This window comes from Dendropsophus ebraccatus, chromosome 5, assembly GCF_027789765.1.
Source record: "Dendropsophus ebraccatus isolate aDenEbr1 chromosome 5, aDenEbr1.pat, whole genome shotgun sequence".
In the NCBI taxonomy this organism is placed as follows: Eukaryota; Metazoa; Chordata; class Amphibia; order Anura; family Hylidae; genus Dendropsophus; species Dendropsophus ebraccatus.
In genome coordinates this window covers 19,849,899-19,874,249 of record NC_091458.1, presented here as the reverse complement: position 1 = coordinate 19,874,249, position 24,351 = coordinate 19,849,899, and the positions used below count along the sequence as shown (strand labels likewise).

The window sequence follows — 24,351 nt, the reverse complement described above, 5'->3', positions numbered from 1 at the left end:
ATCATGAGAACTGTGAATAGAGCAATACAATGCATAATTGACCAATGCTCCATTCACTGTTCTTGGGACCGTCCAACATTGTCGCGGTCCATTCAGTTATTAAAAATAATCTTGAAGTATCCAGGTGATAGTCTTGTGCGATTTGTAGATACTCCAGTAGAGAGAATATGTGATCAGAAAATGATTGTTTAAACCACATTTTTATGTTTTTATGTTTGAAATCTTGCAGTTGTCTATTGTGGCCACTAGGCCTAAAACTTAACTTAGACTTCCTGTTCTGTACAGATAGTTTTCAGTGCTCTCCTCCTTACTATCACAAGCAGTATTACAATGAAAGGTGATATCAGTACTATAGGGATAAGATGGGCTCAGGCCACACAAAGTAGATGATGGCCATGGCTCCACTCCTAATTATCCCCAGTCTATTATGGCCACCTGTTGGCTGCTTTCTCATAGGGTATCTGTGGTTAAAAGGAGCCTGTTGCTTTAAGCAGCAGATATCTTATATTATATTTTCCACCGTATCCTGGTTTTATATTTAATCACTTCAGTAGAGACGTTTCTGTCTTTTTCTCTCATCCATCTCTCAGCGGTCTGTCTCTCCGTTAATTCACAGCCATCCGGAGGCGCAGTATATCAGACGAACATCACATGTAGGTGTGCGCTGCGGTGGGTGTAATCACGGTGATGAAATGCGGAGGATTATAATACTTCTGGGCTGCTCACATGATAATAAACTCCACATCTTACATCTGTATAGCATAGTAAGTTGGATAGGCGGCCATTCCATACGTCCATGGATTATAGATAAACTTTTTGTGATGACAAATCAGCTAGAGTAATAGCCGACCAACCCTGACCTCTTCCTATATGAAAAATAGTAAGTTTGAGTCTATCCTTTTGGAAGCTGCGATATATATATATATATATATATATATATATATATATATATAAATATATATATATATATATATATGGAGATCAGGGCCGTTTTAATACAATGGTGGACCCAGTGCACAGGCCTCAAGAGTGGGGGCCCCCCCCCCAACCCAGCATTATCAGAATCGGAGCTCCACACACCGTATGATCCCCTGAAAATGTCCCCACACTGTATTAAGAGCCCCAATACATACGGTAGTTACCTCATAACAATATCACCAATGATACCATTACATAATACCGCCACACCATGACCACTATCACTACAGCCCTATAACAGTTACATCCATTTTCTCACTCTCGGATCAGAGTCTGTCACCTTTTCTTTCACTCCATCCAGCCTGGGCCACCATGAAGTCTTCCCCCGGCTGTGAATCTTCTCTCCAGAATCTGCCAGAGAAACATTTTAGGCTCCAACACATACAGTAGTAAGGTCCCCTGTACCCCTATACAGTAGTTACCCCCCTATGTACCCCTATACAGTAGTTACCCCCCTATGTACCCCTATATAGTAGTTACACCCCTCTGTGCTCCCCCACAGCTGTGTGCTGCCCCCAGTAGTATATAGACACCTGTGTGCTGCCCCCAGTACTATAGACCAATAGGTGCTGCTCCCAGTAGTATATATACCCCCTGTGCACCCCCCAGTAGTATATAGACCCCATTGTGCTGCCCCTAGTATATAGACCCTTTGTGTGCTTCCCCCAGTACTATAGACCACTAGGTGCTGCCCCCAGTATTATATAGCCCCGTCTGTGCTCCCCCAGTTATATATACCCCCCGTGCATCCCCCAGTAGTATATATACCCCCCATGTAGCCCCCAGTGGAATATATATCCCCTGTGCTCCCCCAGTAGTATATACTCCCCCTGTGCACCCACAGTAGTATGTATATCCCCTGTGCTCCCCCAGTAGTATATAGTCCCCCTGTGCATTCCCCAGTAGTATATATACCCCCCTGTGCACCCTCCAGTAGTATATATATCCCCTGTGCTCCCCCCAGTAGTAAATAGTCCCCCTGTGCACCCCCCCAGTAGTATGTATATCCCCTGTGCTCCCCCCAGTACGCTTTCCCAGTTATATATAACCCCTGTGCACCCCCCCATTTATATATATATATATATATATATATATAACCTGTGCATCCCACAGTTAAATATATATATATATCCCCTGTGCGCCCCGAGTAGTATATAGCCCCCATGTGCGCTCCCCGTTATATATACCAGTTATATATTCCCCCTGTGCACCCCCAGTTATATATACCCCCGTGCGCCCCCGTCATATATACCCCCGTGCACCGCCCAGTTGTATATATATCCCCTGTGCGCCCCAGTTGTGTATAGCCTCCCTCTGCACTCCCCCAGTTATATATATCCCCCTGTGCGCTCCCCCAGTTATATATATACCTCCTGTTCGCCCCCCCAGTTATATATACCCCCTATGCACCCCCCAGTAGTATATAGCCCCCCTCTGTGCTCCCTGTTATATATACCCCCCTGTGCACTCCCCCAGTTATATTTACCCCCCTTGCGCTCCCCGTTATATATACCCCCCGTGCGCTCCCCCAGTTATATATATATACCCACTGTGCGCTCCCCCAGTTATATATATACCCCCTGTGCGCTCCCCCAGTTATATAGATCCCCCTGTGCGCTCCCCCAGTTATATATACCCCACTGTGCACCCCCCAGTAATATATAGCCCCCCTGTGCACTCCCCAAGTTATATATACCCCCTATGCACCCCCAGTAGTATATAGCCCCACTGTGCCCTCCCCGAGTTATATATAGCCCCCTGTGCGCTCCCCCTGTTATATGTACCCCCCTGTGCGCTACCCCCCTGTTATATATACCCCCTGTGTGCCCCCCCAGTTATATATACCCCCTGTGTGCCTCCCCCTCCCAGTAGTATATAGGCCCCTCCTGAGGCACCACTAGTAGTATAGACCCCCGCTGTGTGCTGCCCTCCGTTATATAGCCCCCCTTTGTGCTCCCCCTCCCATATAGCAAATAAAAAAAATAAACACTTTATACTCACCTGGGTTCGCGCGCTCCTCTTCTCATCACTTCATCCTGGTGGCCGCAGGCAGTGCTTTACCTGCGGTCACAAAAGGCCGCTCTCCCCTCTCGCGGTATCGGCGCTGAGTGACGTCACTTGGCGCCGATACCACTACGGAAGAGCGGCCTCTTGTGACCGCAGGTAAAGCACTGCCTGCGGCCACAAGGATGACTGCCGCTGCTGCTGCCTGTCCCTATGAGCGCTCGTTACGAGCGCTCATAGCTACAGTACAGAGCGCAGCAGCAGGCGGGGGGGCCCTGCAGGGGGCGCCATGGATGGGTAACTTGCCCATCCCGATGGTGCCCCCCTGGCAGGCTGGTGGCCGGAGCCCTGTGCAACCTCAATGGTCGCACAGAGCAAAGGCCGGCCCTGCTCAGGGTGGGCCCCTTTAACCAGTGGGCCCGGTGCACGTGCACCATGGGCCCTCTGGTTAAAGCGGCCCTGATGGAGATTTATCAAACATGGTGTAAAGTGAAACTGGCTCAGTTGCCCCTAGCAACCAATCAGATTCCACCTTTCATTTTCCAAAGAGTCTGTGAGGAATGAAAGGTGGAATTTGATTGGTTGCTAGGGGCAACTGAGCCAGTTTCACTTTACACCGCGTTTGATAAATCTCCCCCATAATGTCTTTCGTCTGGCCATAGGACGGGATTGTGGATCGATAAAGTGCATTTACTAGTCCTGACCTGAGTATTCTCTAGTGCGTCTCCAATCTCTGCCAACCTCCCATCTATTATTGATGACCAATCCTGTACTGGGATTTACGGGGATAATGTTTCTCCTTGAGGAGAGTATGAAGTCTTACTGGCCATGCTAAGCTCCACTGGGAAACATATGCAAAGCAGCTGTCCTCCAGAAGGAAGAGATCATGCTCTCTGGTGCCATGTATTGGAGATACCATCCCTGCAACTGACTATGAATAGTCATTTTTAGTGTTGAGCGGACTTGCTGAACTGTTCGGGTTCAGCAATGTTACCCGAACGCTTGGCAATTGACCCCCAGAGGCTGGATATGCTGGCTGCTGGCCTAGAGAATCCTGGAAAATATGAATACAGCCATAGGCTATGTTAACACTACGTGAACAACCGGCCGTTCCGTGACCCCGGCTGGGTCATGGAACGGCCAGTCTTAGGACCCTATTCCACAGGACGATTATCGTTCAGATTATCGTTAAATCGTTCAAATCTAAACGATAATCGTTCGGTTGAAATGCAGTTAACGATTAACGACTGAACGAGAATTCGTTGATCGCTTTATAAGACCTGGACCTATTTTTATCGTTGCTTGTTCGCAAATTGTTCGCATTGAATAAGACATCGTTCGGTCGTTCGCAATAGATACATACGCAATAGCGAAGAAAAAACGATCGCAATTACGATCATAAGTAACGATTATCGTTCCATGGAAATGAGTGAACGTTTTCAGGTCTTTCACAATAGCGGTCGTTTGAGATAGTTAATCGTTAACGATTATGCAAACGATAATCGTCCGGTGGAATAGGGCCCTTAGCCCGGATCGTCCTGGCCGGTACTTAAGTGATCTTAAGTCTTAAGTGATCTTTCCGGCCGCAGAGCTCTGATGCGGGTGCATCAGCGCGCCCGCATCAGAGCTTCCCATAGCCCACAGTGAATTCACTGAATTCCGGCCGCAGAAAACTGACCTGTCAGTTTTTTCCGGCACCGCATGGGATCCTGGCCGGAGCGTATACGAAATAAATAAAGCTATGTCCCACCCCGCAAAACTACGGCCGTAGTTCTGCGGCGAGAACTACGGCCGTAGTTTTACGTAGTGTGAACATAGCCATAGGCTTTATCCATGTTTTCCTGGCAGCCCTAGGGGGGGCATCCAACTCTTTCAGGCAGTACGAGTCAAATGCCAAGCGTCTGGGTTCGGAGAACGTTGCTGGACCCGAACCGTTCGGCAAGTCTGCTCAACACTAGTCATTATGTAATGCAAGGATAGCTTGAGTCTTTGAGGACAGGAACAGGTTGTTTCTGCATTTTGGCTCATGGAAGGGATTCTTGAGCACGGGGCCCCTTTGTTTGACTCCATATGTCTTAGAGAATGCGTCTACATAAGACATCTCCTTAAAAGAGTTATTGTCATTTATATAAACTTTTGAGGCGTTGTCCATACATGTCAAATGTTTAGACCATCCTGAGACCTGCTGCGATCTTTAAACGCCGCACAGCATGCTCACTCTCCAGCCACCCAGTATAGCAGACGTTACAATATAGAGCCTGTGGAGCCCGACCCCTGTAGTCAGTTGGATCGGACAGGCCGTTCTTCTGCGTGCTTTACCCACCCATCATTTACAATCACAGCATAAACATAGCGGTACCACTTTAAAGTGACACTGTCACCCCTCTTTTTGCATTATGACATCTCTACACAGGTGTAAAGGGTAAATTTAGCTGTTTTCATGCCTTATTTTATATCATACGTCATGGTGCTTGTTCCAGTATAAAGTAATCTTTTATCAACTATGCCACTTAACCATGCCCACAACACCACCGTAGCCCCGCCCCTCATCAGGGTACAAGCGGCCATTGGAAGGGCCAGCCTAAAGGTCTAGGCCCTACCCCCACTAGGTCAGCCCACACCAATGGCCACTGAGGGCCTATGCGGCGATGATGTCACAGAGGGCAAGGCTATGGTGGTTATGTGGGCAGGGTTAAGTGGCGCTGTGGCCGCGAAGCCCCATTTAGGTAGCACTATCCCCAGATGATAAAAAAAATCACTTTTTACTGGAACAAGCACCATGACGTATGATATAAAATAAGGTATGAAAACTGCTAAATTTGCCCTTTACACCTGTGTAGAGAAGTCATGATGCATTGGAACAACAGTTCCGGATCCGCCAAATACCAGAAACCAACAGAACCCGATGGACAGCATTAATTATAATAGGGTCTGTGGGGTTTTCAGCATTTTAGAGCTCTTTTTTTGCCCAGAATCTGGATGGTGACGTAGACTCAGATATGGATACGGACTAATATGTATTCTAGGTGGTTACAGTCTCGCCGGTACAGAATAGTCAGAGATAGTAATTATAGTGCTGTCTATTACTGATCCTTTCTAATCAGCTTGGCAGTCAGGACCACGCATCAGTGTATTAATCCTCTCCGGAGAGATTTTCTTGCAAGAATCAAACATGAAGCTTTCTGTAAGCCGCGTCTGTATGTGAGCAGCCAAACACCATGCATCTTTTATAAGGCTTTGATTGAAAGTAGACGTACGGAGGTTTCAGATCAGGAAAAACCCAGCGTGACTGACGGCTAAACTTTTGAAAGGTCCTATCTACGTGATCGACTATGGGAAGCCATCCCGCGGCTGTCATTAGGAAGTTATTCCAATTCCTTGAAACCTTGAAGGGATGGCATAACAATTCTTACTCCTCCGAAAGTAATCCAACCACCTTCTTAGGTTGTGTTCCCGAACCTAAACACTTCATTATCTCTGCTCAACACTAGTCCTGGGTTTCATGGGTTCCCCTGGTGTTTTGGTAAGTCTGACCATTCATGGTCTCAATCAACTGGCTTGGACTGCACAGCAAAGAGTACAATTTCACCCTATGACTATGACTCACTCTGTCTAGCTTAGGGCCATGTTTGTTTATTTTTTTGTCTACATCCTAATGGTTCCACTTGAGTCCTAAGGTGATCTAAGTTTTGATGGGCGATACGGGATGTAGGTATTCCAGCCATGAGTGATAAGAAATGGCTTATAGTCCAAGTACCTGGAAATAATTCCCAGGTGTCTTGTTTCAGGTGCCTCCACAGCCTACTACTGTGTCCCTATACCTTGTGATGAGAGCGGCTGTACTTACCCGGACTGTCCTCTGTACCTCTCCAGCAATGACCAGTCATCAGTAGTGGTCGAATCACCAGGCATCCAGAAAGAACAGGCTGGTGGTAAGTTATCCTCTATATCGGGGATCCATCATTTGGTAGTCAAAACTGGACACCCCCTTTAAGGGCTGGAAAACCATGATGTTACCATATGGACATTGCCCATAACATCCAAACTTATGGGAGCTGTGGGCAACAACAAAACTTTTAACAAACTTTACCTGCTAGTGGAACATGTCCCTCCATCTGGGTTGGTCAAAGTAAGTAACACCTGTCTTGGGGTGTGGAATAAAACATTGATCTCCATGTGGTTATACTTTTTGTTAATATTTTTGTTTGTTTTCCTTTTTAAGAAGAACAAAGGTCCAACTTCGTACCTCAAGATCTTCACAGGATACCGGAGGTGGAAATGCGAGGTTCTGAAGATGTTTCAACAGGAACCGTTCTTCAGCGACTGATCCAGGAGCAGCTGAGATATGGCAATCCCAATGAGAATATGAACCTTCTGGCTATACAACAAGCCACAGGAAGTGCAGGACCAACCAATTTAGCAGCAAATTCTGTTTCATCTACTGAGAACCTCACCCAAGAAGACCCACAAATGGTCGGCCAGTCAGCGAGGCAAGAACCACAGGGGCAAGAACATCAGGTGGACAACACTGTGATGGAGAAAACCCTGAGGGCATCTCAACCACATCAAAACAACGAAGAGCTGCCAACCTACGAAGAAGCCAAGGCTCAGTCCCAGTTTTTTAGAGCCCAGCCGCCTGGTCCAATGGGTCCTGGTTTCTACGTAGCCGGAATTGTAGCTAATCATAAGTCCAAAACTGAAGGTAGGCCCACCGTTAGTCGGGCCAACAGTGGACAGGCTCACCAAGATGAGGCACTTAAAGAACTTAAGCAGGGTCATGTTCGCTCTATGAGCGAGAGGATAATGTTGTCACTTGAGAGGAACGGAGTTAAGCAACACTCCTCTGGCAGCATTAAAGGACTTAAAAATGGGGCTCCGTCCCCAGCTCCGAGCTTGGGCAAGGGAGGGGAGCAAAGAGGACCCCCACCGGATTATCCCCACAAAGTCAAACAGGCTCAGACTCCTGTCAATAAAATTCAGGATCAAGGACATTTTTACAATGATCAGCAACATCTGATGGTACATGAAATGATGAGACCCTACCCCACCTCACAACCAAGCCGCAACGAGGTGTCTGTTCTCCGGTACCAGCCCCCACCGGAATACAGCGTGACCAGGTAATACGCCATTCTGCTTTATTGGAAATTAAATGCTAGATCCCCAGGGGTCCAACTGCAGGAAGCCCCACTGGTCACCAGGTCGATCCCAGCACTAAACGGGGGTTCTGTGACCCTTATGTGAAAGAGGTCGAGCATGTGCGCTGCCATTTCTTTAAAGGAACCATAGATATCTTTGTCTATTTCTGGTGCTGAATGTTTTTTTTATTGCTCGAATGCATCCAATAATCTCCCACTGCTCCTATTGTCTTGTGTGTGGTATTACAGCTTGGTTCCATTCACTTCAATTGAACTGAGCTGCAATGCCACACACAGACTGAGGATCATGGTGGCGCTGTTTCTGTAAGAAAGCATCTATGTTTTTCTAATCCAGGATAACCCCTTTAATACGTTATCATAGATCATCTGTTTCTACAGTGTGGTAGAGATGGAAGGGACATGTAACCCAAATCTCGGTATGGGCTATGGTACCTCTGGGCCCAGGTATTCATGACAAATTTTGTTTTTGCCGGAATACCCCTTTAAGCCTAAAAGGTAAATGTTTATGTGATGTTTTGAAGCACCACTATTGTCCTCAGTTTGGGTGTGGGGTTTTGGAGTTTAGTTCTATTGAAGTGAATGGTGGTAAATTGTAATACCGCACACAACCTGAGAACAGGGGTGGCGCTTTTATTGCAAGAAAGTAGCTCTGTTTTTTTTCTTACCTTGATTAACTCCTTTAATAGAAAGCCCTTCAGGTTCCCCCAAGCATACAGGGGATCACTTAGCTGTGGATATTGCAGAATTACACATCAGGGACCTGGATAAGTCACTAGTGCTGGACGGATGGCAAGTAGTGACATGGCCGCCAGTACTACAGGGAGCATAGGCAGAGGGCTTTATGTCTCTCTTTGTTCTTTTTATGATACCGATTTACCGTTCACGGTCGCACGCTGGTTCTGCAAGATGACAACTTTCTCATATATATGAAAAATGAGGCCTCCCCGTTCTCATGCTCTATGGACCAGCCTAGAATTTATGGTCAGGAAAAGCACAGTCATACATCCAGCTGGGATCAGCCAGGACGTGGGAGCTGCACCACTGGGACTATTATTTGGCGATGCTCTGGAAAGGAATGGGGATACTAGACATAAGCGGGTTCAAGAGTTACAGCTATTTAGTTCCATAAATTGTTTGTTTCCCATAATACTTTGTCAAAGAGAAATAATCATGTGGACAGCGCTGTCCAATCTGGAGAGATCATGTTATAGAGCAGGAGGAGCTGAGCGCATTGATATATAACTTTTGTGGGAACAGATTGTTTTATCCATGTAAATTCCTGCTAATTTGTCCAGGAGTCCAGGGGGCGGTCCTAAATGGTCAGTCACTGTTTAGGACCTCCCCCTGGACTCAAGTACAGAACTAACAGGAATTTATATGAATAAAATATAATCTGTACTGAATATTTTGCCACAAAACTATATTTCAATGCAGTCAGCTCCCGCTGTTCTATAACATGGGTGTTTTGTAAAATTAGCATGCTGTATATTTAGTAAGTTTGCCTTGTATCTAAGGGTTTTATGCATCAAGGATGGGTTCTGTCATGCTGAGATCCACCTTAAAGTGTTACAAACATCTCAGGTAACTTTTCAGGATAAGTTGTTGTGTGGAGGAACTATAAATGGCCTTTATATAATTTATAAATGGGATTTTCACCTGTTTTCCTATCTGTAGGCTCCACATCTAATTTTTCAGTTGTCTCTGAGCCAATGGGGAAGACTAACTGCAGTGATGTCTCCCATACACAAAGGAAGGGATGCTGATCTCCTATATCTCTATAGCACACCCTGAGAGGCAGCAGCAACATGGAGGACATTATAGAGGACACATCTAGAGGACACACTCAGAAGAGGCAGCAGCATGGATGACATTATAGAGCATGCATCTGTAGCACACCCTCAGATGCAGCATGGAAGACATTATAGAGCACACATCTAAGGCACACCCTCAGAGGCAGCCGCAGCATGGAGGAGATTATAGCACACCCTCAGATGCAGCAGAATGGAGGAGATAATACAGCACACATCTATAGCACACCCTCAGATGCAGCAGCATGAAGAAAGCAGTACCAACCAATGTAATTTCTAATTCCAGAACTGGAGTGCTATCTAATACTCCCTTAAAGCTCATGTTTTATTTTGCATTTTCTCTGGCTCTCTTTGGTCAAGTCCCCTCACTTCCCTCCTATCTCCATAGACTAGTATGGATAGCACATAACTCGATCCCTCAGTGAGCTGATAGGTTTTCTTCACTTTCAACATGAACCTGAGCTGTTTTTCAGAGTGAATGATGAATTTAGAAGGGAAGATCATGAAAGGAGCCTGACAAGAGAAGAAAGAAGCCTTTTTCTCTGGTAAGATATGTCACAGTGTTTCTTATATCTTCTAGTACTTTTATGCCTAGTTTGCTGAAATGGCAGCAACCATTACAATTATGACATGGGGCCTCTATTTTCTGCAAGGGAAGTATTTCTGCATGAGGAACTGCAACATAAAGAGTCCAGGAGACTGTAAGTGTGAACAGGGTCTTCTCTGGATCATACCATCACAGCAGTAAAGCATAGAGTTAATTGGACAGATTGGCGCTCTGCATCCCTCCGTCACGTGACCAATTAAAACTCTGCTCGTATAATACAACCTGTTCACTTCAGCATTGTCTATATATATAGCTCGTCCCTTGCATTGCTCGCAGCATACTGATATATTCTATTTGTTCTTATTTGCAGCAGCCGGCAGCAGCCCCCGATCCCGTTCACCTCTGTCCCGTTGCAGCCTCACAGTCCTATGTCATCTCAAGTGTCGTCAATCAGCAGCTCATTGCACTCGGCCTCCCTCCCGCTGTTTCCAATGACTATGGCTTCCCACCCCACCCCGTCCCCATCTCCTTCTCCGGGCCAGCAGCTCCCCCCCGAAGCGTTTGCCATTGTGGAGCGGGCTCACCAGATGGTGGAGATGTTAACCAAGGAGAACAGCACCTTGAGGCAGCACCTAGAAAGCTGCTACGAGAAGGCGGACAAGCTCCAGAAGGTACGTTGTGTGTGGGTTGGGGGGGGGGGTATTTGACAATTCAAAGGGAAAATGTATGGACCATGCGTAGTCACCTTTATATGGAGATCCGAGAATCTACTGAAGAATGGGGCCTGTATGTGTAGTGCAATGTTAGTGGACAAATAAGTAGAAAATTTTCACAAAATGTTATAAAATTGGATGAAGGCACAAGGTTGTCTTGTCACAAATGTTTAGGATTTTGGTGGTGTAAGGGATGACCTGTAGGTCTCTACTCTGACCCTAAGCTCTAATAAACTCTGACTTTAAATTCATTAAACTTTCCACGACGCAGAGACACGTCAAAAGTTTTAATCGGTCAGGGTCCGGGTGTTTAGACCCTTACCAATCTTTAAAATAAGCCAGGAGAAGCACACAGTTATGCACTTCACTCCCTGGCTTGCTGTGATCTCTGTCTCTTAAAAACATTGTTGGCAGAAAAAGGCCACTTGGCCCATCTAGTCTGCCATTACTGAGCCCATATACAGCACGATAATCATGCAGCAAGGGCTGTGCATATGTCAGTCCCGTGGCCAGTTAGGACAGTGCCTCAGCCTGTCACTTCAGGCACTGCAGAGAGCAGGCTGAAGTTAGCAGGGAGCGTGGACAGGTATGTATAACTTTATTTTTAACACACTCATCAGTCGCGCACCGCTATTACATGTAGCGATGCGCACTAGAGATGAGCGAAAGACATTATCCAGCTACTGGCCTATAGCATGGATTTATGGAACTCTTGCTGGACTTGGTAAAAATAGAGTTAAAATAGAGATGAGCGAATCTGCGGAGGTTCGGGTTCGTATGAACCTGAACTCTTGGCGTCCGATTCCCGCTTTCTGGAGCCTCCGTGGGGAGGGTGGATACAGCCAGAGGACCGCCTGGGAAACTGGGATACAGCCATAGCCATAGGCCGTATCCCAGTTTTCCAGGCGGTCCTCCGGCTGTATCCACCCTCTGCACAGAGCCTGCAGACAGCGGGAATCAGACGCCAAGAGTTCAGGTTCATACGAACCCAAACCTCGGCAGGTTCGCTCATCTCTAATGCGCACCTGCTGGCTGACGATTTTAGGTCAGACCTAAAGACTCGATCAGCCGATGACAACGATCATCGACTGATCATGTCTTCAGGTCTGACCTAAAATAATTGGCCGCCAGGCGGGCATCGCATCAATTTTTTTTATGACACAGAGCGATAATCTGCTGAGCCAGCACTTTATATATGGTAACTTTTTCAGTTTGCTCCTTGTCCCCATTTAGGCTCACTATATAAATTCACAAATCTGTATATTTTGAGTGTTAGAGGAAACTGTAGTACCCAGAGCAACAAAAGTGACCCACCCACCCTGGCGTGCCCCGCAAACACGGAGAGAACATACAAACTCTTGCAGATGGTTGGGACTCTTGTCCTTGGTGGGATTTGAAACCAGGACACCAACGCTGCAAGGCTACAGTGTTATGTAAATCATGTGATGTCATACGGTATTGTATGGGCACTATGTGATACCGTTGTATGTTGTATTGTGAATACTTTCTGTTTATTGAGCGGGGACCATTGGTAGATTATGTTACACGGACATGTTTATATCTTCCACCCAGGGTCGGACTGGACCACCGGGGGGCCGGGGGATCCCCCGGTGGGCCCGCCCCCCTTTGAAGGGCCCTGTGCTGAAGGTGGGCCTCCTGTTCAGCCTCTCCTTATGATCAGGAGATCAGGGGGCCCTCAGCTGCCTTCCATGGTGCTCTAGTGATTAAAGAACGGCAGCAGGGCCCCTTCTTTTACTCCACCAATGTAAAGCCATGGGCCCCCTCTCCCCCTGCACTGTAAGTGGTACAGTCCGTCCTAATCAGCTCCTGATTGGCTCTCTTCCTGCCTGTCACTAGAGGCTCCCTCCTCCCTGCAGTAAACAAACCCTCGTGTGGCAGCAGGAACATGCTGAAAGCTGCACAGAGAAGCCACAGCAGCCCCCTCCATCCCCCCTCCCCCTGCAGTCATGTCTCCCCCCTCCTGCTGCTTTGTGTGATGTCGGTGCGAGGAGAAGAGGGAGAGGCTGCAGGCTGCACAGAAGAAGATGGTGGAGATGGAGACTAATGGAGGCCTGGAGCTTCCTGCATAAAGCAGTCAGTGTGTCAGTAAGTGCATAAGTAGGTCAGTGTTTGTGAGTGTCTGTATATTTGTGTATCCTTGTCATCTGTGTGTGTGTGTAGTGTGGCTATCTGTGTGTGTCTGTGTAATGTGGCTATCTGTGTGTGTCTGTGTAGTGTGGCTATGTGTGTGTGTGTGTAGTGTGGCTATATGTGTGTGTAGTGTGGCTATATGTGTGTGTGTGTAGTGTGGCTATATGCGTGTGTAGTGTGGCTATCTGTGTGTGTGTGTAGTGTGTGTAGTGTGGCTATATGTGTGTGTAGTGTGGCTATATGTGTGTGTAGTGTGGCTATCTGTGTGTGTGTGTGTAGTGTGGCCATCTGTGTGTGTGTAGTGTGGCTATCTGTGTGTGTGTGTAGTGTGGCTATATGTGTGTGTAGTGTGGCTATCTGTGTGTGTGTGTGTGTGTAGTGTGGCTATATGTGTGTGTAGTGTGGCTATCTGTGTGTAGTGTGGCTATATGTGTGTATAGTGTGGCTATCTGTGTGTGTGTGTGTAGTGTGGCTATGTGTGTGTGTGTGTAGTGTGGCTATCTGTGTGTGTGTGTGTGTGTAGTGTGGCTGTGTGTGTGTGTGTAGTGTGGCTATCTGTGTTTGTGTAGTGTGGCTATATGTGTGTGTAGTGTGGCTATCTGTGTGTGTGTAGTGTGGCTATATGTGTGTAGTGTGGCTATCTGTGTGTGTTTGTAGTGTGGCTATCTGTGTGTGTGTGTGTGTAGTGTAGCTATATGTGTGTGTAGTGTAGCTATATGTGTGTGTAGTGTGGCTATATGTGTGTGTAGTGTGGCTATATGTGTGTGTAGTGTGGCTATCTGTGTGTAGTGTGGCTATATGTGTGTGTAGTGTGGCTATCTGTGTGTAGTGTGGCTGTGTGTGTGTGTGTGTGTAGTGTGGCTTTATGTGTGTGTAGTGTGGCTATCTGTGTTTGTGTAGTGTGGCTATATGTGTGTGTAGTGTGGCTATATGTGTGTGTAGTGTGGCTATGTGTGTGTGTGTGTGAGTGTAGTGTGTGTGTGTGTAGTGTGGCTATCTGTGTGTGTGTGTGTGTAGTGTGGCTATGTGTGTGTGTGTGTGTGTGTGCACACCTATTATGTATATAGGGGGAGCTGGCGTAAAGTGAAACTGGCTCAGTCGCCCCCGGCAACCAATCAGATTCCACCTTTCATTTTCCAAAGAGTCTGTGAGGGATCAAAGGTGGGATCTGATTGGTTGCTAGGGGCGACTGAGCCAGTTTTACTTTACACCATGTTTGATAAATCTGCCCCATAGTGTATATTATATAATGTAGTTCTATAGATGTTTATAGAGAGACTCTAATGGCCGGCAGCTCTCTAGAAGTTTCCTATAGATGTTATTATAGATGTATGCAGTGTGCATGTAGACTGTACAGATAAGCGTATAGACTGTATGTAGTAACACATAGATGAGAGAGAGTGTATATACTCTCTATATACTTCTATGTAGGGTCTATACCTGCACTCTGCATACATTTATAATAATCTGTCTGTGTGTGTGATTAGATGTATGTATGGAAGGTGTTTGTGTGTCTGTGTGTATCTGTGTATGATTAGATGTATGTAAGGTGTGTGTATCTGTGTGTATCTCAGTATGTGTACATGTGTACAATGTCAGATTATTCCTTAATCCAAATGTACTATCAGATTAATGTAAAAAGAATTAGCACACTGTACTAACATGAGAGGTTTGGCATCGGTTATGTTCAGTATATGTATGTAGGGTGGGCCCCTAGAATCAATTTCCCTGGTGGGCCCAGGGACCCCAGTCCGACACTGCTTCCACCTATAATCCCGGTGATGATGCTCTTAGCTTAGCTTGGTTTCCCACATTCAGAGCTTAAAGCCGCTCCTGAAATATGAGACTGTCATTACCGAGATGGAAATAAAACATTTCTCTGTTTGCCCGAAGACTGAAGGGGCCGCTTAGATGCCTGCATTTAAAGGGGTCCGTCCCGGTTTCCCTTAAAAGTGAACTGAACCTGTCGAACAAGAGGTCAGATCACCACTCCGGCCCTCAGTTTGTGTGCGGTATTGCAGCTTAGTTCAATGGAAGTAAATAAAGCTGAGTTGTAATTCCGCTTACAACCTGAGGACAAGAGAGACGCTGTTTTTAGAAGAAGGCATCTATGGTTTTTTTTTTTTTAATCCTAGACAATCCCTTTAATTTTGTACAGGGAAAGCTGCATAGGGCCGCCCACCAGACTCCTGTTTCCAAATAGAGATTTAGATCAATAGATTACATAATACACTGAAATGTAAACCCATATATATGAACCCATTTTAAAAGGGGTGGTTCAGAAGAAAAAAAATCAAAAGGGTAATAGGAGAGGTTCACTATGAAGATTTTTTAGACAGTTCCTGACACAGCAGAGCAGGCAGCAGGGAGCACGGTGTCAGACTGGAAAGAATACACCACTTCCTGCAGGACATACAGTAGCTGATAAGTACTGGAAGACTTTTTTTTTTTTAAATAGAGCTATAATGTTATAGCTAGTTATTGTCTGGAATACCAGATTCACTTTACACCATGTTCGATAAATCTCCCCCCATGTGCGCCAATTTGTTTTTTGTGGAAATTGTAGTTAAATTCTGACATGTTTTCAATAGCAAATCTGACCCCAGTTCTCTCCTTGAAATCTGTCTCCCATCATGGCAGGGTGAAAACCACCATGGCCCCATTGCGGCTCCCACCAGGCTTGCCCCCGAGCTCTCTTAGATTCCTGCGTGGTAGATCTGCTTAGATACGCTGTGATACGTCCCCCTGTGAGTAGTCGCTGAGATTTATCAGATCCTGCCTCTTGGCTGCGGTCGCTGTGTAGTTTGTAGGAAAAAGCTCAGAGAAGTGTGAAATCCTTCCATACTGTTTACCGCCTGGGGAATACGTCCAGACTGGGTTTATTTTTCTGCACATAGTTACAGCTGTCATCTTCTCGCTGCTGCCTCTCGATTGTACGTAGGGAGCACGATTCCTGTATTCTGCTTGTGAGCACCATATGTAACACATAGAGCCACATGTGTGCACCGGGGCCGCGCCATGCCGCTCTGTCATTCATACATAAACAATATTGGATTTATGGAGGCGCTAACTTCACCATGAACATCACCATAGAAAAACAGCCATGACAGGCCCGATAACCATCACACATACACAGAACATATGTTATATGTTTTTGATATACAATGATCCTTATGGTAGGTAGGTATCCTTAGGCTGTAGGGCAAGGATGGGGAACCTTCGGTCCTCCAGCTGTTGCAAAACTACAATTCCCATCATGCCTGGACAGCCAAAGCGAAGCTTTAGCTGTCCAGGCATGATGGGGATTGTAGTTTTGCAACAACTGGAGGGCCCAAGGTTCCCCATCCCTGCTGTAGGGTGAGGTTTTCACACATAGTCAGGTGTGAACAGATGTCCAGCTCGGTTCAGTGCAATTGTTTTTGTTCAACAAAAAGATTCTAAGATCAAAAGTCCTGTGGATCAGCTGATCTAACGGCTAGGATCATGAGAATGGAGGAAAATTCTCCCCCTAATCAATAGAGGGGGCACTGCATTATGGAGTGCTCATATTTTCTCTATTCTCACGATTGGTGGGGGTTCTATTGGTTGTGCCCCCTCTGAGTAGTTAGTCTTTCTCTGTCCTGTGGATAGTGGATAAATTTTGATCTCAGAAGAACCCCGTTAAAGAGGTAGTATAGGGACAAGAAAAATTACTTCTGCCTTGGCACTTCTATCTTAGTCTGGAGGAAAGAAGGGAAAGGGGGAACATGATCGAAACCTTTATATATGTTAAAGGACTAAATAAGGTTCAGGAGGGAAGTGTTTTTAGAAAAAAAAACTGAACTTAAAGAGTCACTGTCGTATTTTTTTTTTGTTGCAGAAATCAATAGTCCAGGCGATTTTAAGAAACTTTGTAATTGGGTTTATTAGCCAAATCTGCCATTATCTGCATGTAAAAAGCCTTTTCCCAGGTCCCCCCCTCCTTCCTCTTTTCCATCCACTGCAAAAATCTGAAAATTGTGACTTGTTGCATGAGTCGTACCCTGTCTGTGCTATAGAGAGGGGAGGGGGGAGGAGGAAGGAGGGAGTTAGCCAGCAGCAGAAAGCAGATAACAGAGGATTACAGGCACGGAGCTGGGTGACAGCTGTAATCCGAGCTCAGACAGGTCACTGGTGACTGTCCCAGGAGATAACGGTGAGGTATTTGTAGATTAACTCTTTGTTGTCCTGTTTTGGTCCTGTTTCCTGTTTCTTTAGCTCTCTCCATAGGAGAGCAATGAAGACAGGGGGGAGAGCTTCAAACTGCTTTTTCATGATAAAAATGCATTTTTTGGCTAATAAACCTAATTACAAAGTTTCTTAAAATCGCCTGGACTATTGATTTCTGCAAAAAAAAAATTCACGACAGTGACACTTTAAGAACAAGAGGACACAGTGAGAGGTTAGTTGGGGGAAAGATCAGAAGCAATGGGAGAAAATATTACTGAAAGAGTAGTAGATGCATGGAACAAACTTCCAGCAGATGCAGTTGGTAAGTCTACAATAACAGAATGTAAACCTGCCTTGGATATACATATATCTATTCTAAGATAATATGAAGGGAAATACTAAAAGGGCAGACTACTGTAGATGGACCCGGGAGGGGGGTTGGGTGTTGTGCTTCTGCTGACAGTCTTCTATGTTTCTGTAAGATTGACGGGTACTAAGTCATGATAAACAGCGTCCACATGCAATTTCCAATAGCTGCATAATGTGGTCGCAGCTTTGGCCATCACATACAGTCACAGTAATCGCAACTTAGTACCTACCCCATCTCATCTCGAGGACGGAACTGAAGCCTAGGAGAACAGCATTGGTAATAGATCTTCTTCTTCCCGAACAAACACTTAAAATTGGTTACAGTTGTCTGGGTGGCAGCCCTCCTCTAAAGCAAGTTGATTTGGGGTGTCCTAAAACATTCCTCTCCCCCGTATGTTGTTGTAACTTGTAACTCCTGGGCCCGATGCCGAATTTGTATCATGCCCCCCACCCACCAAGTCTTCTCATGTGGCACCAGCTAGTAGTTACCCCCCCCCCCCCCATCCTATATAATGTGTGAGCATGGGGCCTGGTTTTATAGGCAGCGTCTTTTTGTATCCGCTGGCTGATTCCATGTGGTGAGTGATCACGTTGGCGCAGTATACAGCGTGGGCGGCTAGTGGAGGGCCGGGCCCCAGGATCCATCAATGAACAGAGGGAGCATGAAAGGAAATCGCCGAGCTCGAGAGAAACATGAACATGTTCTTGCCGTGTCCGACCTCCCTTCACATGCCGCTGCAGACAAAAGCCGCACTCACAGATCTCCTGGATGCGCTCACGTGCCAGGCTGTTTATATCCCCGGACATGAAAGGCCGGCTCTGTGCTGGATCAGGGCGATGTTATGGGGCCGCCCTATTTACCTTGTGCAGGATTGAGGAAACCACAGGAATTCTACAAAAGCAAATCTTATTACATCCTGTTACCATGGCGACCACCGCTTAACCGCTTTACTGCTGGAGTTGCTGTGAATCCCTGTCAAAGTTCCAAAAAGTTTTAAAGTTTTTATTTACTCGTACAGTTTTTTTTTTTTTTTTTGTGCAAGTGAAACATTTATTGTTTAATGTAGATATATATTACGTGCTCCATCTTGGTTTTGTCCCTATGCGGGAGTATCAAAATGTTACTACTCCATGGGGGCATATTCACACTTGATGCTGCTTAAATGGACCAAACTGTTCGGATCTAGTCATATAAGTATCAGACGTTTGGTGACAGATCCCAGGGCGGCATCCATCTGCCGCCACCTGCTGCAGCTACTAGATAAAGAGACTCTCCCAGCAATTGGTGAGCATTTGTCCCTCTTGGTGTCTCCTCACGACCTCTGCCGCCTCCATCTGCATCCAGCACCCACAGTCATGGCATCTAACACTGTCCCTGCTCGGGTTTAGCTGTGTTGCAGAAATTTTATTTTATTTTTTTTGTAATTCTCAATATGAAGTTATATTGGTCTCCCTATATTAGCCAGCGTGTCTGTAACAACAGCTCTAGGATAGCCCCATAATCTGTAAACAACTGTGTGCTGTGCCCCCTACCAACGCCAACATAAGTGTTGCCCCCCATAATCAGCGGCAGAGTGTGCCCCGTGTATCCTTGTGAACGCCCTAAGGGAGATGCCATGTATGCCACAGGAGCTGACCGATGAATAGTCCCTTATAGCCAGAATGAAACCATAAATAACACCAGTGTACCCTTGCAAACTAGGCGAGAGTGAGCCCATAAATGCTACTAGAGTGCCCCCCAAAAAGCAATATATTCCCAAAAGTGGCAGTGTGCGCCCATAATTATATACCTGTGTGCTTAGTGCCACCCATGTACAGCTCCAGATCTAAAAGCAATACGCAATGGATCCCTACACAATGGCATATTTAACCATGAAAATGACTGACATAATTGCCAGCAGAGTGCCCCCATAAGTGGTGCCAATAACAGTGTCTCCCCCCCCCCATGTACAGACCCATAGTCCTCCCCCACCCCCCATGTACAGGCCCATAGTGCCCCCCATGCACTGACCCAGAGTACATCTAAAAACAATGCACAGTGGATCCCTAAACAATGACTAATTGCACCCATGAAAATGACTATTGTGCCCCCCATGTATAACTCGAGTGCCCCCGCATGTACAGAGCCAGAGTACATGTAAAAATAATGGATCCCTAAACAATGGCAGATTGGGCCCATGAAAATAACTAGTGTGTCAAGCAGAGTGCCCTCTTGGGAGGTGCTACCCATGTACAGGCCTATAGCTTCCCCCCATGTATAGCTCTGGAGTGCCCCCCCCCCCCATGTATAGCCCCAGAGTGCCCCCCCATGTATATCTCCAGAGTGCCCCCCCATGTACAGCCCCAGAGTGCCCCCCCATGTATAGCTCCAGAGTGCTTCCCCCCATGTACATCTCCAGAATGCCCCCCATGTACATCTCCAGAGTGCCCCCCCATGTACATCTCCAGAGTGCCCCCCCCCATGTACATCTCCAGAGTGCCCCCCCATGTACATCTCCAGAATGCCCCCCATGTACATCTCCAGAGTGCCCCCCCCATGTACATCTCCAGAGTGCCCCCCCATGTACATCTCCAGAGTGCCCCCCCATGTACAGCTCCAGAGTGCCCCCCCCATGTACAGCTCCAGAGTGCCCCCCCATGTACAGCTCCAGAGTGCCCCCCATGTACAGCTCCAGAGTGCCCCCCCATGTACAGCTCCAGAGTGCCCCCCCATGTACAGCTCCAGAGTGCCCCCCATGTACAGCTCCAGAGTGCCCCCCATGTACAGCTCCAGAGTGCCCCCCATGTACAGCTCCAGAGTGCCCCCCCATGTACAGCTCCAGAGTGCCCCCCCCCATGTACAGCTCCAGAGTGCCCCCCCATGTACAGCTCCAGAGTGCCCCCCCATGTACAGCTCCAGAGTGCCCTCCATGTATAGCTCCAGAGTGCTTCCCCCATGTACATCTCCACAGTGCCCCCCATGTAGATCTCCAGAGTGCCCCCCCATGTAGATCTCCAGAGTGCCCCCCCATGTAAATCTCCAGAGTGCCCCCCATGTACATCTCCAGAGTGCCCCCCATGTACATCTCCAGAGTGCCCCCCACATGTATAGCCCCCCATGTACAGTACACAATGGATCCCTAAACAATGGCAGATTGCGCCCATGAAGATGACTAGTGTACCCACATAAATGACAGCAGAGTGCCCCCATGAGTGGTGCCAATACCAGTGCCTGCCAGCTGCCAGATGTAGCAATTTAGCTTTTAGCATTCTTCTCCACAACAGTTACTGAGTTCTTCCTGCACTGTTATACAGCTGTAATGTTGGAATCAGTATTCAGTACAGTTCGGGGTTAACGTCTCTCGGATAGCTATTCTCTTTATAGATTTTCTCCCCTCCCGTTGTTTATATGATTACTGCGCCTGTCACTTTCTGGCAGGACTTGGCACTCCGCTGTGTTTTTTACCGGTCTCCTCCGTGCCTGTAATGTACGGCGTACTTCCACCGTAATGGAGTTGTAAAGTGTAAAGCTGTTTTGTGGAGAGGCCGCAACGGTAACTTACCAGCAGGGTCCTGACAGCCGTAGGTGTGTAATAGCAGCGCTGCCTTGGCAGGTTAATGTATATAAAGTCTATAAGACCTCTGCTTGATGCCACATAAGCGGAGTGTGGTAAAAAGACATGATGATGTTCCTATCAATTTGTGTCTAAATTTCCTAATTAAACCTGTGTGTTTCCATGGTAACAGACTACAAACCAATCCTGTGTAGTCTGATCCACTACTATCCATCTTCTCCTTCTTCCTGCTAATATAAATGGTAGTTTGGCATTAGGGGAAAGATGGATGGCAACATGTCTGCAGAATCAGACTACACCAGGTTTGTATATATAGACCTGTAGACACCAACTATATCCGCGTCTTTCTCTCTGCTTTCAAGAAAAGCCGTGATATTTATAGTCCATGAGGGTGAAAGTCGGAGGACCTCTTTACTATTCGCAGTATTACAGTATATTTCTCCTCGTTCTCGGCCTCCGCCGTGTTAATTACCAGGACGCCTGCCAAGGCGCTTAATTTTACAGCATAATCTCATCACCTCCCGGACATCTTCATTTCCTCGCTGGTTATTAATGCCTTCACTTTCTTTTTTTTTTTAATATCTAGTTTGAATCTGAAATCCAGAAGATTTCTGAAGCTTACGAGAGTCTGGTAAAGTCGTCCACAAAGAGGGAAACGCTGGATAAGGCCATGAAAAATAAGCTGGAGGGTGAAATCCGGAGGCTGCACGACTTCAACCTGGATCTGAGAGGTAATGAGGGCCTGACCCACCTGAGAGCAAGAACAACGTTAAACCTTGTCCATATACGTGATTAGGACATCTACAAGGACCACCCTCCCCCTATGTCTATGTATAAATCGATCACACAGTGCATCCACATAAATCAGGGGTAGGGAACCTTTGGCCCTCCAACTGTTGCAAAACTACAATTCCCATCATTCCTGGACGCTTTGGCTGTCCAGGCATGATGGGAATTGTAGTTTTGCAACAGTTGGAGGGCTGAAGGTTCCCCATCCCTGATATCAATAAACGCTATGTAATAATTGTACATTTCCCCTCTTTTAGACTGGGTTCACACTACATTTTTGCAATCAGCTTTTTTTCATCCGTTTTTGCTAAAAACAAATGAAAAAATGGATTTGTGTGCATCCGTTTTTCCATTTGACTTCCATTATAAAAAAAAAAAACTGGTCAAAACGCAATCTTTTTTTTAACGTACACAAAAATAAGGTCAATGTTTTTGTGTAGCAGATGCGTTTTGATCTGTTTTTTTTTTTTATAATGGAAGTCAATGGAAAAACGGATCAAAATGGATGCACACAAATGCATCTGTTTTTCCACCTGTTTTTTGCAAAAAACGGATGAATAAAAGCAGATTGTAAAAACGTAGTGTGCGTGCTTTACGCCAAAAGGGAAGCTTAGTTTTAGTGTGGCCCCAGTATTCTGGCTCACCGATACCCAAAACTTTTGGTACTTTGAGCAGAGAGTGGCGGAAGCGGAGGCGTGCAAGTTCTCCCATAGATACACTATGGGACACTGAGGCAGGTGGGATTCCGCGGCGGAGCTCTCCGCCGATTTTAGTCAGTGTGAACGTACCCTAACGGTGTGTTCACATATGTCCAGCTGGATTTCCTTTAATAAAGTGGCACCAGATCAAAAACATTGCAACATTGTTCAATTTGGTAAGTTGGCCATAGGTGTGGAACCATAAGTCTTCTTGCTTTTTGGATCGTTCTAGATTTTGAGACATGTGTGAATAAACCCTTGCAGGATAGAAAGGTTCTGGGAACTTTGCAACCGTTGTACGTGTCCTCCATAAACAGTGCGGCCCACCTTTTAATATTCGAAGGATCAGTAGGGATCCCAGCACCGCCCATTAGTAAGCAATGGCATTGACTATGGTGGATATCTTCTTGAAGGAGTCTTTGAATTGGGTGTAGAAAACGGACAAGGAATCGGGGTAGTATAGCTAAAGAATGAATGTATCTTTGGTGACCATAGAGACAAATAGATCTGTATAGGAGCTGTAGACACTAAATAAGAACTAATTGCAAACTTTTTACCTCCAGTGGAGCAATCGAGTAAAAGTTGGTTGCAGTAGTCCTTGCATCCTAGCAAGCAGTAGTGCAAAACATTGCTAAACTACCATTCCCATCATGCCTGGACACAGTTTGGCTGCCTAGGCATGATGGGAACTGTAGTTTTGCAACAGTTGCAGCACCCTTCCCGACATGACTCAAAGTATTTGTTCCATGGTAAATAACACGTTCGGCACAGAGCGGAGTTCCTCTCACAAGTCCGCCAGGTCAGGGAATCCTCTTTCCAGACCCCTAATCTTTCATTCTTGTTTCCTGTCTTTGTGCAGATCGACTTGAAACAGCCAACAGGCAGCTGGCCAACAGAGAGTATAATGGACACGAGGACGCATCGGAAGAGGGCCACTACGCCTTGAAAAGTGAGCGCTGTGTTTTTCGATGTTCTGATAAACCAACCGAATTGAAACTTTCTCCTACATGGCCGGGGAGGATACGGAGGAAGCCGCACAATGCATTGGAAACCTGGAGAATTGTTCTAGTACTTTTTTCATAGGATGCTGCTCCTACATGGGTTTGTAATATGCAGCAAGTTACATCTGGTCCTGGTGTCTGAGGGGGCCAAAAGGCCGTCTGCAACGAGGAGGAGATGAGTATTAGATATTACGTATAATAGGTGGAAGACCCTGATGTCAATTTTACGCGAACACCATGCAAAATTCTGCAAACAAGGAGTTTTAAATGCTAACGTTACAAATGCTTGCAGCCACCACTAGATGGAGCTGAAGAGTTTACCGCATACTGTTTATACTATTAGTATTAGTGTACAGAGCAGATTTCACCAGTGTCTCCCCAGCTGTTGCAAAAGT

General features: G+C 46.4%; 1 protein-coding gene across 8 annotated transcripts in view; it reads left to right on the top strand.

The window, feature by feature from the left end:
• Positions 1 to 24,351, top strand: part of AMOTL1 (angiomotin like 1) — a 94,005-nt gene that overhangs the window by 46,849 nt on the left and 22,805 nt on the right. For 7 of the 8 annotated variants that reach the window (XR_011363125.1, XR_011363126.1, XM_069969633.1 and 4 more), the window contains 6 exons: positions 6,771 to 6,914; positions 7,205 to 8,099; positions 10,420 to 10,491; positions 10,864 to 11,164; positions 22,055 to 22,199; positions 23,815 to 23,904. Coding sequence is in view for 6 of the 8 variants with exons in the window: in XM_069969633.1 (XP_069825734.1) it covers positions 6,771 to 6,914; positions 7,205 to 8,099; positions 10,420 to 10,491; positions 10,864 to 11,164; positions 22,055 to 22,199; positions 23,815 to 23,904 (1,647 nt within the window). In the remaining 2 variants the exon portion in view is untranslated. Of the gene's footprint in view, positions 1 to 718; positions 765 to 6,770; positions 6,915 to 7,204; positions 8,100 to 10,419; positions 10,492 to 10,863; positions 11,165 to 22,054; positions 22,200 to 23,814; positions 23,905 to 24,351 lie in introns of those variants that run through there. The other variant, XM_069969636.1, reaches the window with a different exon arrangement.